This window comes from Balaenoptera physalus (genome assembly GCF_965194825.1).
Source record: "Balaenoptera physalus genome assembly, chromosome: 12".
In the NCBI taxonomy this organism is placed as follows: domain Eukaryota; kingdom Metazoa; phylum Chordata; class Mammalia; order Artiodactyla; family Balaenopteridae; genus Balaenoptera; species Balaenoptera physalus.
Window position 1 is genome coordinate 80,079,735 of NC_138897.1, and position 15,026 is coordinate 80,094,760.

The 15,026-nt window shown below is 50.2% G+C and overlaps 1 protein-coding gene across 1 annotated transcript; it reads right to left on the reverse strand.

The window, feature by feature from the left end:
• Window positions 1–1,999: 1,999 nt before the first annotated feature.
• Window positions 2,000–14,393, reverse strand: UNC119B (unc-119 lipid binding chaperone B). The gene is made up of 5 exons (XM_082417596.1): window positions 14,101–14,393; window positions 11,448–11,561; window positions 7,775–7,898; window positions 7,474–7,646; window positions 2,000–5,554 (listed from the first exon to the last, which is right to left on the reverse strand). Exons 1-5 carry the CDS (start codon window positions 14,342–14,344, stop codon window positions 5,442–5,444), a joined length of 768 nt encoding a protein of 255 aa, XP_082273722.1. The 5' UTR covers window positions 14,345–14,393; the 3' UTR covers window positions 2,000–5,441.
• Window positions 14,394–15,026: the final 633 nt, after the last annotated feature.

A 15,026-nucleotide genomic window follows, 5' to 3' on the forward strand; every position in this document is an offset into this window, starting at 1 on the left:
GGCCGGCGCGCGCTCGCGCTCCGGGGGCGGGGCCTGCCTCGGGTCCTCCTGAGCCCCGCCTCCCTCCCAGGAGATAAATCAAACTGTCCCGGGTGGGGGAAGTCTCCGAAGTCGGTTCCAGGCCGATCTTAAAGCTCTTCGAGGGGGGGGAGGGGGGCCTATCTCTCCTAAAATCCAATTCCGTGGCCTAAAAAGCCCTATCTGGCCTTCCCCCGCCTCCCTCCCCGGCCCCACGCCCGCCATGCCCTTGCTGTAGCCTCACAGGGCAGCTTTTCTCCAATACTTGCAGCTGGTTCCTGCCTCCAGACCTTTGCAGTCACCGTTCCCTCAGCTGGAACTCTCCTTCCCTTCATCACTCGCTGAGGCGGCCCTGACCACAGGAGGCCAGTGTTTCCCCCCACACACTCTCCATCCCGTTGTTTTATTTATTCCTGGCACGTAGCATCTGAAATCTTATCAAGTCCCCTATAAGTCTGAGCGCCAAGAGGGGCAAGGGTCTTGTCTTGCGCTGGTGCTCATTATGTAGACATGGGGAGTTGGGTTGCTGGGAGGTTGTTTAGGTGGGGTGGCACTGCTGCTTCCCTGTTCCATTGTGGTCCCACCGTCTCACTCCCAATTGGGGGGCAGAGCCCCCCACCCCACCCCTCCACCGGGAGCGGGGGGCACTGGTCTTAGCGTCCGTCAGGACGCCTTCACCCTGCCCAAAAAACTACAGCGGGGGGCTTCCCTGGTGGCGCAGTGGTTGAGAATCTGCCTGCCAATGCAGGGCACACGGGTTCGTGCCCTGGTCTGGGAAGAACCCACATGCCGCGGAGCAACTAGGCCCGTGAGCCACAACTACTGAGCCTGCGCGTCTGGAGCCTGTGCTCCGCAACAAGAGAGGCCGCGATAGTGAGAGGCCCGCGCACCGCGATGAAGAGTGGCCCCCGCTCGCCGCAACTGGAGAAAGCCCTCGCACAGAAACGAAGACCCAACACAGCCAAAAATAAATAAATAAAAAAAACTACGGCGATCTCACTTGCCTGCCAAGGGTCTTGCATGGGCACAGGTGTGAGTCAGACTTCCACAGGCTCCAGACACCTCCCACACGCCCCCAGGAACCCAGTCCCTCCAGCTGCCTTTCTTCCCCCATAACTCAGCAAGGAGTCTGTCCCCACCACTGATCCACACGCCAAAAGTTCTGTCTTCCTTCAAGACCTTGTTCTGCTTCCTGCAGGAGATTAAAAGATGCGGCAAAGTCTTTCAAATGTTACCTTGCACTTAAAAGAACTGCATTCAAAAGAAAGCCTCTAAATCCACAGTACTTTTACTGTCGTTGGCAAATGCTCCGAAGCTTCCTCACCTTTCATTACCCTACCTGGGCACCAGGAAGAAAAGAGCAAGAAGCAGGAGAAAGGGGAAAATAAGTGAGTGGTGTTTGTGGGCAGAGGCCAATAGACCTTCAGGTGCCACAGACCATCTAAACCAGACTTATTTTTAACTTGTATTGTTTGTGAGCTTAAACATGGTTGTAAGTTTTATATGAAAAGTATACAAGTTTTCCGAAAGAGACACAAATCAGAAGATGGTTGCAAGGGGCTGGATAGAGGGAGGGAACGGGCTGCAAACACGAGGCACTTGAGGGAACTTTCTGAGGTGATGGAAATGCCCTGTATCATGATTGTGATCATGTATCCATTTGTCAAAACTCATCAAACTGTACTCTTAAATGAGGTGAATTTACTCTTAAATGAGGTATAGTTAAAACACACCTTAATGAACATGTTTTAAAAACATGTATATACATTTTTAATTCTCAAAGCACTCCATCAAAATGTAAAGCAAAAAATACCAAGCCTAAAGCTCAGTACTGTGCCCTTATCACCCTAGAAACCAGCTCTACTCATTAAAACAATATTTACAGAAAGGCCACGTAAGGAAACTCAGAGCCCACCCCTACTCCACACCTGCCCGCCCCGTGACCCAAGGGGCCCAGTCAGGAGACAAGAGAGGGTACGCGTACTGTGAAAATCTTTCTTTTATTACTGTCTCTTGTGGCAAAATAACATTTTATACAAATAAGTCACCTAGTTTACTTTGGACACAAAGACAATACAAACTGGAATGAGGACCTCAGGTGAAGGGGAAAGGGGAAGAAGGACAGACCAGGTCATTAACGTTTCTTACATTCTGTGAAAAATAGATATACAGGGAAAAAAATAGACTTTCACAAGTTCAGTGACTTTACATGATCCTTTGTGCAACAAGGGGTAAATCCACCTCCACCAGACCCTTCTTGTACCTAAGATGTCCTGTGACGCGGAATGTGAGAAACATGGTGATCTGACGATTGGGCTCCTACGCCAGGCACGGCAGCACCCTCTGCATCAGGGGTCCGCACACACAGACGAGTCTGTGCTATAATTCTGAGAACTGTCCCCATTCCCCAACCTCACTGACATCAGAGTGACAATGGCCACCAGAAGAAAGGGACTTTACAGAGAAAAAGAAGAGAGTACCCTGGGAGCCTATCGAGGGTGGCAAGACACACTAAGGCAAGACTCACCCAATCTGCACATGAGACACAGCCTATTAAGTCCATTCCGGAGATGAGTCCCACTTCAACTGAAGAAACAAGCTGAAGATTCCCCCACTACTGCCACGTCAAGAATCTCCAGTCTCCGCATAGCCCCAACACCCCCAAATCACCGCTCCTATTTGAGAACTGGATGGCCCAAAGACTGTGAGGTCTTCAGGAAGGCCGACACGGCCCTGGAAAGTACTTTCCCTGCAAGACAGCTCTGAGCTAACACACGAGGAGAGGATGACCTACTTTATCCCAGGACTACTTTTAGTTATTTCCTCTGTTTACTCTTTAAAACATAGAATAAAATAAACCAGGATCTTCTTTGCAGCAGCTAAAAGGGCATCTTAGCCCAAAAGGCTCCACAGGAAAAGAGAGTCGCTCTCCCAGGAGACCCTAGGCCAGAGGGACAGGAGCAAGACACGAGAGGGAGGGGTGCAGGCAGCAGGCCCCCCGGCGCCAGCTGGGCCTGTCTGCTGGAATGTGTTCCCTTCAGGAGCTGCCTCTCAGGTACCAGCTCTGAACAGAGGGCACGGTCTCCCCAGGCAGGTAGGTTTTTTCCTCCCATTTTACTGCCCACAGGTAACTGCTACCAATAGCCCAGACTCCTTAACAACATGGCCTCCTGATTCAACTTCTGATGAGTTCAGCTACTTTCAGAGAAGGTATGACTTGTATCCAGTTCGGATACAAAAGCTTGAATTTCAGACTTACCCTAGCTAACACCCCAGGGTGGTAATGCTTCTCAAGGTTTCCTGAGTAGCTAGACACAAGAATCCAGAGTCCCAGCTACAGAACACCAGACCTTCAGGAGCAGAAGATCGCAAATCCCTGTGCTGTTGGGCACAGACCAAGCACTTGGCCTCAAAACAGCCTCCAGTGAGACTAAAGCAAGCTCTTGGGAAGAGGATACAGCACTATTCAAGCCAGAATGCCTGCCTCCTCGGCCCTCTTCCCAGCAAAAGCTAACACTGCAGGTAAGAGACAGCCCACTAGCCTACAAGACGTGGTCTGCCTGGGACACATTTCCAAGACACACTCTACTCAGCAGAGTTCTGGGCAGCTCCAGAAACCACATCCTAGATAATAATTAAACATCAAATAGTAGAAAAACTCTCCCGACTGGGCTTCTGTCAGCAGAGAGAAGGGGTTATTCTGAAGCTCAATGAACACAAATCTGCTGAGGGAGCCCCAGTGAGAAGCAGAAGGTGAAGAGGCAGTGCTGATGTCTGTCTGGCAGTGTATGGGATGGAGCCACACATAAGGCACCTGGATTTGCAGCCGACTCCAGTTCGGGGATTCACAGGTCTGGAGATGAGTAGCCCACCCTGCAGGGAACCCGGTCTCTTCCTCCCTCGGGGGTTGGGTGCAGTGCCAGCACACAGGGCTAACCAGGGTTTTCTCAGTGAGGAAGTTGCCAGCATCTGGCACAGCCCAGACTCTGGCCTGGCACAAAGCACTGGACCACGGTTCAAGGCCACTCACGCTCTAGAATGCAAACAGGGAGCAGCACTGGTCAGTGAGAGCACAGGAGCATCTGAGGCAAAGCGCTGGCCCTTCTCTCCCGGGCTCCACCTGGCCTTTCTCCCAAGCACCTAGGGAGACAGCTCTCCGGTCACAGATACCACATACCTGGGCCCTTCCTACTGCGACCTTTCTAGCAATGCTAAACCCTGGCCGCAGCAACAGTCTATTCAGAGGGTCAGGAGTTTGGCCTGAGCACTTAAATCGCCCACACAGTCGGACAAGAGTAGGGAGCTGAAGCGCGGAGAGTCCATCCACCAAGGGCCTGAGGGATGTGTGAGGAAGTTTTTTGAGAACATGTCTCTCTGATAGGCCACCTCAGCTGATTTCCCCCTTTCCCAACGCCCAAAACCATTCCAAGTGGCAGTCCAAAGGACCAGAATACACATTACCTTAGGTCCGACCGGCCAGGATGGTTCCAGGAACTACTTCAGTACAAAAGCAGGTACGACATGACCCAGATTAGCCCCGGGAGCCTGATTGATACTATCAGAAGTCTGGCCACACATCCTATATGCTGGGAACGCCACTGACATTTTAATAAAGCCTCCCCACAAGAAGCCTAGAGATAAGAAAGCAAAATACAATACGGCCTGCTCTGGCCTCGAGAGACACTACAGTTCCAAGAGCAAAACTGACACACTGTATTTCAGGAGAAACTCAGAAGTCAGGAGCCAGGAGAAGCGGAGCAAGCTCATCTTTCCTCTGGAAGGGGAACAGGAAGGCACTGGCAGGTTGAAACCTCAGTGGAGCCCCAGGAGGAGCAGCTGAGGATCCGCAAGTCAGACAGATAAGCGGCGCCCACGTAAGACAGATCCTTCACTTCGGCAGCCTTGCCCACCCCAGTGCCTCAACTCCTGGCACCACTCCTTCCCTCTGCCCCCCCAGTTGGTTTAGGACGATGCACAGGCTGAGGTCAGAGCGTGCTGATGGCGACCCCGCAGGCGAGAGAGGAGTCTCAGCTTCCCACAGCACCCCCGAACCTACAGAAGAGCCTTCTCTCCCCGGCACGGCTGTGCCTGGAGAGACCCAGGCTCATCAGGACAACCCAGAGGAGCCATGACTACATGAAAATAAACTTTCTTTTTTTTATCTGGATTCCAGGAGCCTTATGCTAAGTTTTACTATAGTACCTCTGTGACCTAAAGGGCAGGGAAAAAAGGAAGAAAAAATACTGGGGAAGGAAACACAGCACTGCTTGGCACCTCTCTTGGAGCACAGGAAACTGCCACCCCAGCCTCGGCTTCCTGGGGCCAGGTTCCAGATGTGTGTCGACAGACCACAGCTTCAACCACCTCCGTGCACCAGGACCTCGGGCCACAGCAAAGCACCTCCCCGTCCGCTCCTGCCACAGCTACTGGCCCCCGTTATAGGCATAGTCAGCCTTGTTGTGCATTATCAGCTTGTTGTCGACAAAGTAGAAGCTGTCAGAACGGGTCTCATAGGGATTTTCAATCATCAGACGAACTGCAAGTCAGGGAAAGGAAAAAAGCAAAGACTTATGTGTGAGTCTGCCCCATGGGCCAGGTGGGAAAAAACTTAGCATTCCCTCTAAAATTCATAAGCCAGCGCTTCCTGAAAATGTGAGCACACACTGTCAGAATAATGAGGTCAGAATAGAGGGAGCCAGGCCTTGAGAGCTGGGGAGACCTGGGGACCACAGAGGCCCCCAAACTGAGCATGCTGTCCACTTCAACAGAAGGATGCAACCAGCTCTGGACCTGGCCCTCCGAGGCCATCGCCAGCCTGGTGCTCCGTCAGAACCCCAGGGAGAGGGGAGAGGTGCTCGCCCGTTTGCCAACAGGCACCACAGCAGCCTATGGACTTGGTGCTTCTGGTCCCCACCTCTAGACACTCTGGTCCAAATTCAGAAAGCTGTGCCTCACTGTGCTCAAGTCCCGCAGGCAACCCTGACAACAAAGGAATCCCAGATGTGCACGGATGCAGGGGCACAAAGGGCAAGGAGCCTTCTCCAGAGATGGCTCGGGGTATTAACCTGCCAACAATCCAGCAAAGGGTGAGCTTGTCTTGGGATCCAGATTTAAATCTTCTGTTTGTTCAGGCAGTTGCCCCGACCTCTTTAACCATAACTGGAGAGTCGAGAGAACTGCGAGTCACTGCCTCTGGCTGGTTCTGAGTCAATGGTCACAGGCTATTCTGCATCCCCTGGAGGAAACGCTGCTGCTGACCACAGTTCTCAAAAGGAGAGCTCACTGCTTCAAGTTCTTTGAACTCAGCCAGGCCAGAGTCATTTAGTTCATATACAGAGTACTGACCCCCACGCTCCTTTAGCTTATTTGGCTTCAAGAAGAAAAAGTTACATGGCCTTAGATAAAAACTTGAAATACTGTATATAATCTTTTCTCACAAGTATCTACATATTCCAGCCCAGCCTGGGGAGTGGGCTTCAAACGAGGATCCTAACAGTTGATGCAGTCATCAACGCCCTGCCCACTTCTCAGCAATCCTCACTTTACCTGGGGACAGTTCTGCTGCACCAGTCAAGAATACCTGTCAGAAAATGACAATTTTAAGGACCTGGGATTCTGAGAAAATTGGTCGGTGTATGTAGACCTTCCCCAACAATCCAACTAAACTCCACCACTACTCACAGGATCCCACTCACATCCTGATTGCTCTAGAACAACCTTCCCTAATTCCTCACAGGGGATGCTAATGTGAGAGGGCCAGACCGAAGCCATGGGAATACACAGCCTGTTCTTCCTCTGTCACTCAGTCCACCTCCTCCCCGGCCCAGCCTTCTCCCTCCGGTGCCTTCCCCAGTTCTTCCTCCCCAGAACTACAGGATGACTCTTCCTCAGACACTGCTGCCCTCATGCTACTCCATCTGCTCCAGAACCTCTAACAGCTTCCTAGAGCCTGCTGCATCTACTCTAACAGTTTTATCTAATTAACCTTCTACCTGAAGAGAATGAGAAAGAGGTGGTCCTCAGGACTAGAATTCTACTTAGCCCACAGTTTCCCATGTAGTTCTGATTAGGGAAAAAGCAAAGGGCCAAAGGAGTGCCGAGCAGGAGCCGGTGACTAGAACACAGTGAAACCATGACTGGCCGTGTATCAAACTGGACTCCCAGGGACTGTCAGGGGCCTCCTCTTATCTCCCTCAGCCACTCTCTTCCCCGCAGCAGGCATCTAAAAGGGATGGCCTGTATTAAAACCTTCAGTGCTCCCACGCAGGCAGAGTCAGAGTTTGAAACATGAGACACGAGCAATAGGAAACGAGAAGCCTGAGGTCAAAAGACTAGAGACGCATCATGTCCCTATTTCTCTGCAAATGAGGTCGTTGGACTAGATGGATTTCATTTCAAGGTCTGTTCCTCTAGCCTGAAGAATCCAGAATGTTGTGAAAGTCAGGGGATACGTACTGACATCCTCAGAAAGCTGGGGAAACTCATAGATATGTTCACAAGTGTTCCTACTGCTGGGGATGCAGAAGCCGAAATCAAAGTCAAAGTTTTTCAGCAGGCGTTCCCGGAAATAGTGCCGTTCGATCATCCGGAAGTTTGACACAGGTTTGTCTCCCACCGTGAACTCCACCCTGCAAAATAAATCTCTGTGAGCCTGACTTTGCCTCCTCCCTCCTCTAAAGCCAACCCCAAACCCAACGGAGAACATTCTTCTCTGAACCAGAAGAACGTCCTCCCTTCAGGAAATGCTGGTACTCACGTGGCGCCCACAGTGCGGAGGCGGAGAAATGCTGGCGTGAACTGATAGCGGACGAAGCGGCCCGCACTGACATCCACATCTCCACCTGCCGCCTCCTCCTCCTCCTCCTCCTCCTCCTCCTGGTCTGCAAGAGCACACGGAAGCTGAATCACCATCTCGGCAAAGAGCACGACCGATCAGCAGTACCGACACCGACACCGACGTGGCAGGGCAGCCAGTACTCACTGAGCACCTGCTGTAATTCCAGGCCCCGTGCTGCACGCCTCACAGGATCCCCACAACAGCCCTGTAGGTGTTGTCTTCATTTTATCTCCACTTTACAGACCAGGAAGCTCAGACTCCGACAGATTAGCTAACGTGTCCAAAGTCCCCCAGATATAGGCAAACCTCAGAGAGATTGCGGGTTCAGTTCCAGACCACCGTGATAAAGTGAGGCACATGAAATTTTTGGTTTCCCAGTGTATACAAAAGTTATGTTTACACTTTACTATAATCCATTAAGTATGCAATAGCATTATGTCCAAAAATAACAATGCACATGGCTTAATTTAAAAATAATGCTGCTATATTCAATATCCTATAATAAACCATAATGGAAAAGAATATGAAAAAATATACATATGTACAACTGAATCACTTTGCTGTACACCAGAAAATAACACAACACTGTAAATCAACTATACTTCAATAAAAAATTTTTTTTAAATGCTGTTGAAAACAATGGAGCCAATAGACTTATTCAATGAAAGGTTGCCACGAACCCTCAGTTTGTAAAGAACACAATATCTGCGAAGCACAGTAAAGTGAAGCACAATAAAATGAGGTACGCCTGTAGTGAATGGAGGGAGCAGGGATGTGAATCCGGGTCCATCAGACTCAAGGCCTGTTCTTAAACAATCAGCTGTTTTCCTTTTACATAATTTGGGGCCTTGGGCCATATCCTAATGGTGATGCCTGAAACACCAGCGGGGTGGCCGTGACGTGGTCTCTGCTATACAGACCAGGTCTGCTGTTGACCCAGTTAAAGTGCTTGCTGCTAACCAAAAGAATAAGGCTATAAAAGTTGAAACTATTCAAAAGGCACCTTCAAAGAATGCAAAAATTTCTGACACAGCAAAGACAAATCCCTAGAAATAATTTTGCTATTTAAATGGAAGACACTGACCTATAGCCTTGGGGTACTGCACTTCCTTGGACTAATGCCTATTCCAGGCCATACCAGGCCCAACACTCTGAGCACCTGGGAAAAGGTGAAGCAGATGGGCCATGAACGAACATGTGAGACCTGAGAGAGGGTCCACAAGAGTAACGACGGGCTCTGGTCTAGTCCACTCCTGAACCCAGGAATGAAAGATTTGTAAAATGAATCAGAGAACATTCTAATGTAAACAAGGAGTTAGTTCTCTCTCTAGTAGCTACAGCCACCCAGTATCCAGCAAAGGTATTTTTTCCAGTTCTAGGCTGAACATAGGTGCAGTAAAAGAGGAGTCTTTTTTAGCATCAAACATCTCTGCCTGTGACAAGCCCAAGAGGAGCTGGGCAACCAGACTGAGTAGGGGTTCAAAGCCAGAGACTCCACAGCCCTGGCTCCAACAGTGGGATTCAAAAAGGATCAGACCAAACCTTCTCAGGGATTCGAACTCATCAGAACAAGTGCTGTAGGAGGGCACTGAATCAGTGTGTGCGTATTCTTAGTGAATCAAGATCCTTAAAGGTAAAGACTGGATGGGTTGTAAATCAAGGCATTTTTACAGTATCTGCAGCTGACCTTCTTCTTGAGATTTAGTTTTATACTGAAATGACTATTCTGAGCCCAGTCTCATCCAAATCCATACACCTGAAGTAGCCCTGGGGTCCTGGGAACATCTTAAGTACTAGGACCTGTGGCTTAGAGATACGAACAGCACAGACCCAGGAAGCTGGCTGGCCCTGACCCTCCCAATACAAGATTTAAGTACCCACAAGCTTGAGCCTTTAAATTTTTTTTTTTAATATTTATTTATTTATTTATTTATTTATGGCTGTGTTGGGTCTTCGTTTCTGTGCGAGGGCTTTCTCTAGTTGCGGCAAGTGGGGGCCACTCTTCATCGCGGTGCGCAGGCCTCTCATTATCGTGGCCTCTCTTGTTGCGGAGCACAGGCTCCAGACGCGCAGGCTCAGTAACTGTGGCTCACGGGCCTAGTTGCTCCGCGGCATGTGGGATCTTCCCGGACCAGGGCTCGAACCCGTGTCCCCTGCATTGGCAGGCAGATTCTCAACCACTGCGCCACCAGGGAAGCCTGCTTGAACCTTTAGGCGCCCTGGTCAGTACTAGATTATGACAGCATAAAGAATACTGGGTGGTGAGACTTCCCTGCTGGTGCAGTGGTTAAGAACCCGCCTGCCAATGCAGGGGACACGGGTTCGAGCCCTGGTCCGGGAAGATCCCACATGCCGCGGAGCAACTAAGCCTGTGCGCCACAACTACCGAGCCTGCGCTCTAGAGCCCGTGAGCCACATCTACTGAGCCCATGTGCCACAACTACTGAAGCCCGCACGCCTAGAGCCCATGCTCCACAACAAGAGAAGCCACCGCAATGAGAAGCCCGCACACCGCAACGAAGAGTAGCCCCCGCTCGCCGCAACTAAAAGCCCGCGTGCAGCAACAAAGACCCAAAGCAGCCCAAAAATTAATTAATTAATTAATTAATTAATTAATTTTTAAAAAAGAATACTGGGTGGGGTGAGGAGACCAGTGCTCTAGCCTTGGCTGTATAATTAACCTGAGCTGAGACTTTTTCGTGAAAGCATTTTGACTTATCTGGGTTACTAACAGCTGTCTTACCGAATTTACAGGCTCTTTCTGAATAGCAAATCAGATAAGAAAAGCTTGGCAAAAAGAGCCATCAACACAGACCATGGCTGATACTCTGAAAGACTATCTAGGCTGGTGTTCTAGTAACTAACTCCAGGGGGTGCTCCATTTCCAGTGATGTGCTCCAAAGACCTACGTGTGGTCCCCTGGTCAGAAATGAATCACCCTGGAACTGCATCACAAGCACAGGAAGTGTCTATTCAAAGCTACCTTAAGGGGTCCCAAGTAGATGAGTTCACAGGTCTGGGCCTTCTGTTCATCCAGAAAACGGCGGACATTAAAGTCCAAACTAGGACTTACTGGGAAATCTGAGACACTATTTAAAGAAAAGGGCGTGAGAAGACACTGCCTCATGGTCTGGACTGGAATCCTCCGTATCACCCTTCCAGAGTGTCCCCAGGACTCAAGGTTCAGGTACGCTTCCTCATTGGAGTTTAATTTCAAGGATTCCTTTCCTAAGTGGAGGCAACATGGTAAGATCAAAGGGCAGAGGATCTTAGGAAAGCCACCTGGAAATTCTGGGCCTCAGTTTCCTTATCTGTAAAATAAGGATAACAACCCCTCACAGAGGTGTGAGGATTACGTGAACTTATGTAAAAAGAAAGATGTGGGACACAGTGACCGGCGCAGAGTAGATACTCAACAAACATCAGCCTCTCAGCACAGCTTCAAGCCAACAGGCCCACAGGCAGGCTTCAGGAGGCGACTGGAAGCAGGCCGCCGGAGTCTGTGACACAGGACGCAATGGCACACAAAAACTCAAGCGTGAAAGACCTTTTGCTCCAACTGTCAAGTGGCTACTGCAATACTAAGGCCTACCTGACACACAAGGTTTGGCAATCTCAAAAAGCACTGTCCCGGTCTCCAAATCTCGAATTTTGAAGCGTGTGAAATCAATACTGTAGACGTTGTCTTCGGGTTTACATAAATAATCTGAAAATGAGAGAGAGAGACCAATGCCGTTAAATAATCCTCCAAATCTACCATTTCTTTCTCAAGTTTTGAAGCAAACTCAGGTTTTTTTCTTACACAATTCACTTAAAATACACCGCAAAACTTCCTTTTATGTTATAAGCAAAAGTTGTGTGGAGAGAATTAGGGGATCCAAGAAAGAAAAAAAGTGCATGGGCTTGTGTGGATGAAAGATTACTGTAACACTTTAGAAATAGGGATGGTAAAAGGGATTTCTTCAGAAACACTTCAAAAATGGCCTATAAACCTTTCATCGGATATCACAACAGGATAGAATTTTTTTTAGAAATCCATTTTAAAACATTTATGCTGATCTAATGGCTAATATGGTGCATGTTTGCTGACCGTATCACAAAGCACGGATCAGCAAACTTTTTCTGTAAAGGGTCAGATAATGAATAATTTAGGCTTTGAGGCCACACAGTCACTATCACAACTACTCTGTCGCTGTAGCACAAAGGCAGCCACAAGCATGGAAATGAATGGCGTGGCTGTATTCTAATAAAACTATTTATAGACACGAAATACAAATTTTATATAACCATGTGTCCCAAGACTTTTTTTTTTTTTCCAACCATTTGAAAAGGTAAAAACCACTCTTAGCTTGTGGGCTGCACAAAACCAGGTGGTGGGCCATACCTACCCAGGCAGCAGGACAGATCTGCTGTGGAGGGCGTGAGGCCAAAGTGAAGTAGAGCCCCCAAAAACCTGATCAACTAATCAAAACAGTACTGATCAAAGACAATTTCATTGATTTCTTTCTATCATGACTCCTGAGAGCATCTTCTCCACAACTCACTTTGGCACTTTATCTTATACTGCCTGCTTGTGTTAGTTGTTTCATGTTTTACAAGCTGACTCTCCAATAAGATGGCAAACTTGAGAGATACTGATTATTCTGTAACTCCCAAAAGTGCTGAGATTGGTTCTGCACCTTTAGAGGGGACTCAATAAATAACTTGCTGAACGGAACAGATTTTAAGACGAGTAAAAAATCCAGAGGTCACCAAGCTGACTTGTGACTTTCTCCAATAAGCTGCTGAGGTGTGTTTGAGCAATGGCACCAAGCTCAAGTTCCTACACAGGACCTGAGTGCTCTCCTAGAATGCCGCTTAGGGCCAGGCATTAGAGTGGCCTAATTCACGTTTGGTATCAGGAGAAAGCATGGGGTGAGAAAGGTGAGGTGGTGAGCATTTCCGTACCTTCAGAGCCCCAAATGAAATCTGGGTCAGAACAGAAGTAGCTTTTTCACAATGTTTCTATGAAACAGAATAGCAAGACCTTCTAAAGATATACTCAGGCATGCAAAGGACAGTCCCAACCCAAAAAGTGATGGAAAATGGGGATATGAAAATACCCAGACTCAAATTAAAGCTACTTTAGGAGATGGGAATTCCCTTTCATACAGGCTGGACCAAGGCCTATCCCCCCAAACTGTCATTCTCAAATCACTGGGACGGCCTCCATCTCCCTGAGGGACACCTGAGCACCCCTGGGCTGCCGACTAAAGCAATTCAGCAGATAATAGGACGGCAGCCTTTCATCCATCAAGGGAGTGCTGGTGCTTCAACGTTAGAAGTGTGGAGGACAGGGCCGGCTGGGCAAGCAGGGTCTAACCAACTGACTGCAAACTCTTAGGGGGAAACAGCAGCAAGAAAAAGGGCATCAAGTCAGGGGTTGGCCTGGAAGAGAACAGAAAAGAGGAAAACCAGGACAGGGGGTGAGCTATATATTTCTCCCCACCCCTCATACTATCAATGAAAAGGTGTAGGACGGTTGCATTTTATGCAAGAAATGCATCTCTGACACCCCGACATATTCTTAATTCACTGGAACAAGTGTCAAAAGCAGGATTCACATTTTGGTTTTGTTCGTGAACTGAAACTTGATTAATATTTTTTTTAATGCGGCACGAAATGCCACGGCAATGTATTTGAGGGAGGAGGAGCCCACCTGCACACAAAGGGGCAACGCTAGGGGCCCAAAGAGGTAGGGGGCCAAGGCAGGCTGGAAAGGGGGCGGGGCTCTCAGGGGCCGGAGGGGAGGGAAAGGCAGAGAAAGCAGCTAGGGTAGGGGTCTGGGCTGGCAGAGGGCGGCAGAAGCTGGCTGTAGACAGGTTGAGGGGGCCTAGCTGGGCAGGAACTTCACTGATAGCTGGTGGGCAGCGGCCCACTTCCCAGGGTCAGGAGGATCCGGTTAAGCCAAGGCGGGTCTTCACCCAAACAGATGCAGCTGAGGAGGAGAACGGCCGGGCCTGAGGGCTCAGCGGGGACGGGCCACAGGGAAGCCTGGCGTGGCCGGACTCAGAGGAGGGCAGTCAAGCCCCAGGAGAAACCCTCCCGACCAGGTCTAGGTGAGTGTGGGCAGCGCGGCCCGGCCGGCCGGGGGCGCCTGGGTGGACACTCTGGGCCGGCCGAGCGGCAAGCGGCCGGCTCCGCTTAAGGCTACAAGGGGCCCGGGGACCGGCGCGAGGGGAGGGCGCGGCCGGCCCCGCACTTACTCTCTGTGACCCGGCTGAGGCGCAGGACGTGCTCGGGCCGGATGGTGTCCAGAGCCAGCAGCTCCTGCTCCGTAACCGCTGCCCCGATGCCGTCGTCGGCCGCGCGGTGGGGCGCCTGCCGCCGCGCCTTAAGCCTGTTCAGGACGCCGCCGCCAGCCTTCTTCTTCTCCTCCTTGCCAGTCACCAGCCCCCCGGGCCCAGCCGCCGACCCCACGGCCGCAGCCTTAGAATTCGACCCGCTCATCGCTCCGCCGCCAAGATGGCCGCCGCCTCCGCAGCCGTAACTATGGAGAGCGGGGGCGGGGCCGGGCCTGTGTGGGCGGGACCTGCGGGCCGCGTCGCTAGCGCCCTCCCGCCAGCGTTGGTCCAGCCAGGTGGCTGGCACCTTAGCACTCCAGATTCTCCATCAGGCCCCCGAGGTCACCCCAGATGTCTAAAAAAATATTCCGTACAGTGAAATGACTTTCCATCACATAAAATGTAGACGAGGCATCTTGAGAAAATGTTTTTTCATCTGTAGTCTAGAAGGTAAGACAGTTCTTGCTATGCAAAGGCAGCTTTCCAATTAGATTGCCATTTCTAAACCGTACTGTGTCAGGCTTTGGGCTAGACGTTGGGCTGGGCTACAGGGAATATAAGAATACGAAAGAGGGGGGGATTGAGTCTGCTGTATTCACCACTGTATTCAGGCAGTCTAGCTAATGCCTGACACATGGTAGGTGCTAAATGATGATCGAATGAATGAATGAGTGAAGGAAGGCCTGAACAGCACCGGGCTATGGAGGAGCTCCCACTTTGTTGGGGAAGACTGTGAGGTACACAACTCATCATGTGGCCCTTCCTGTAGACCAGCCCAGTAAGTATGAATGAACCAGAAGACAAAACAGACTGCTAATTGCTGCAGCAGAGGTCCTACCAGAGTACAC

What these genes read in the sequence shown, in the direction of transcription:
- UNC119B (XM_082417596.1), bottom strand. Translation starts at nt 14,344, where the DNA reads ATGAGCGGGTCGAATTCTAAGGCTGCGGCCGTGGGGTCGGCGGCTGGG. An exon ending in CTCCGCACTGTGGGCGCCAC is followed by an intron (nt 7,647 to 7,774) that starts GTGAGTACCAGC and finishes TTTATTTTGCAG; the next exon opens with GGTGGAGTTCACGGTGGGAG. An exon ending in CCAGCTTTCTGAGGATGTCA is followed by an intron (nt 5,555 to 7,473) that starts GTACGTATCCCC and finishes CCTGACTTGCAG; the next exon opens with TTCGTCTGATGATTGAAAAT.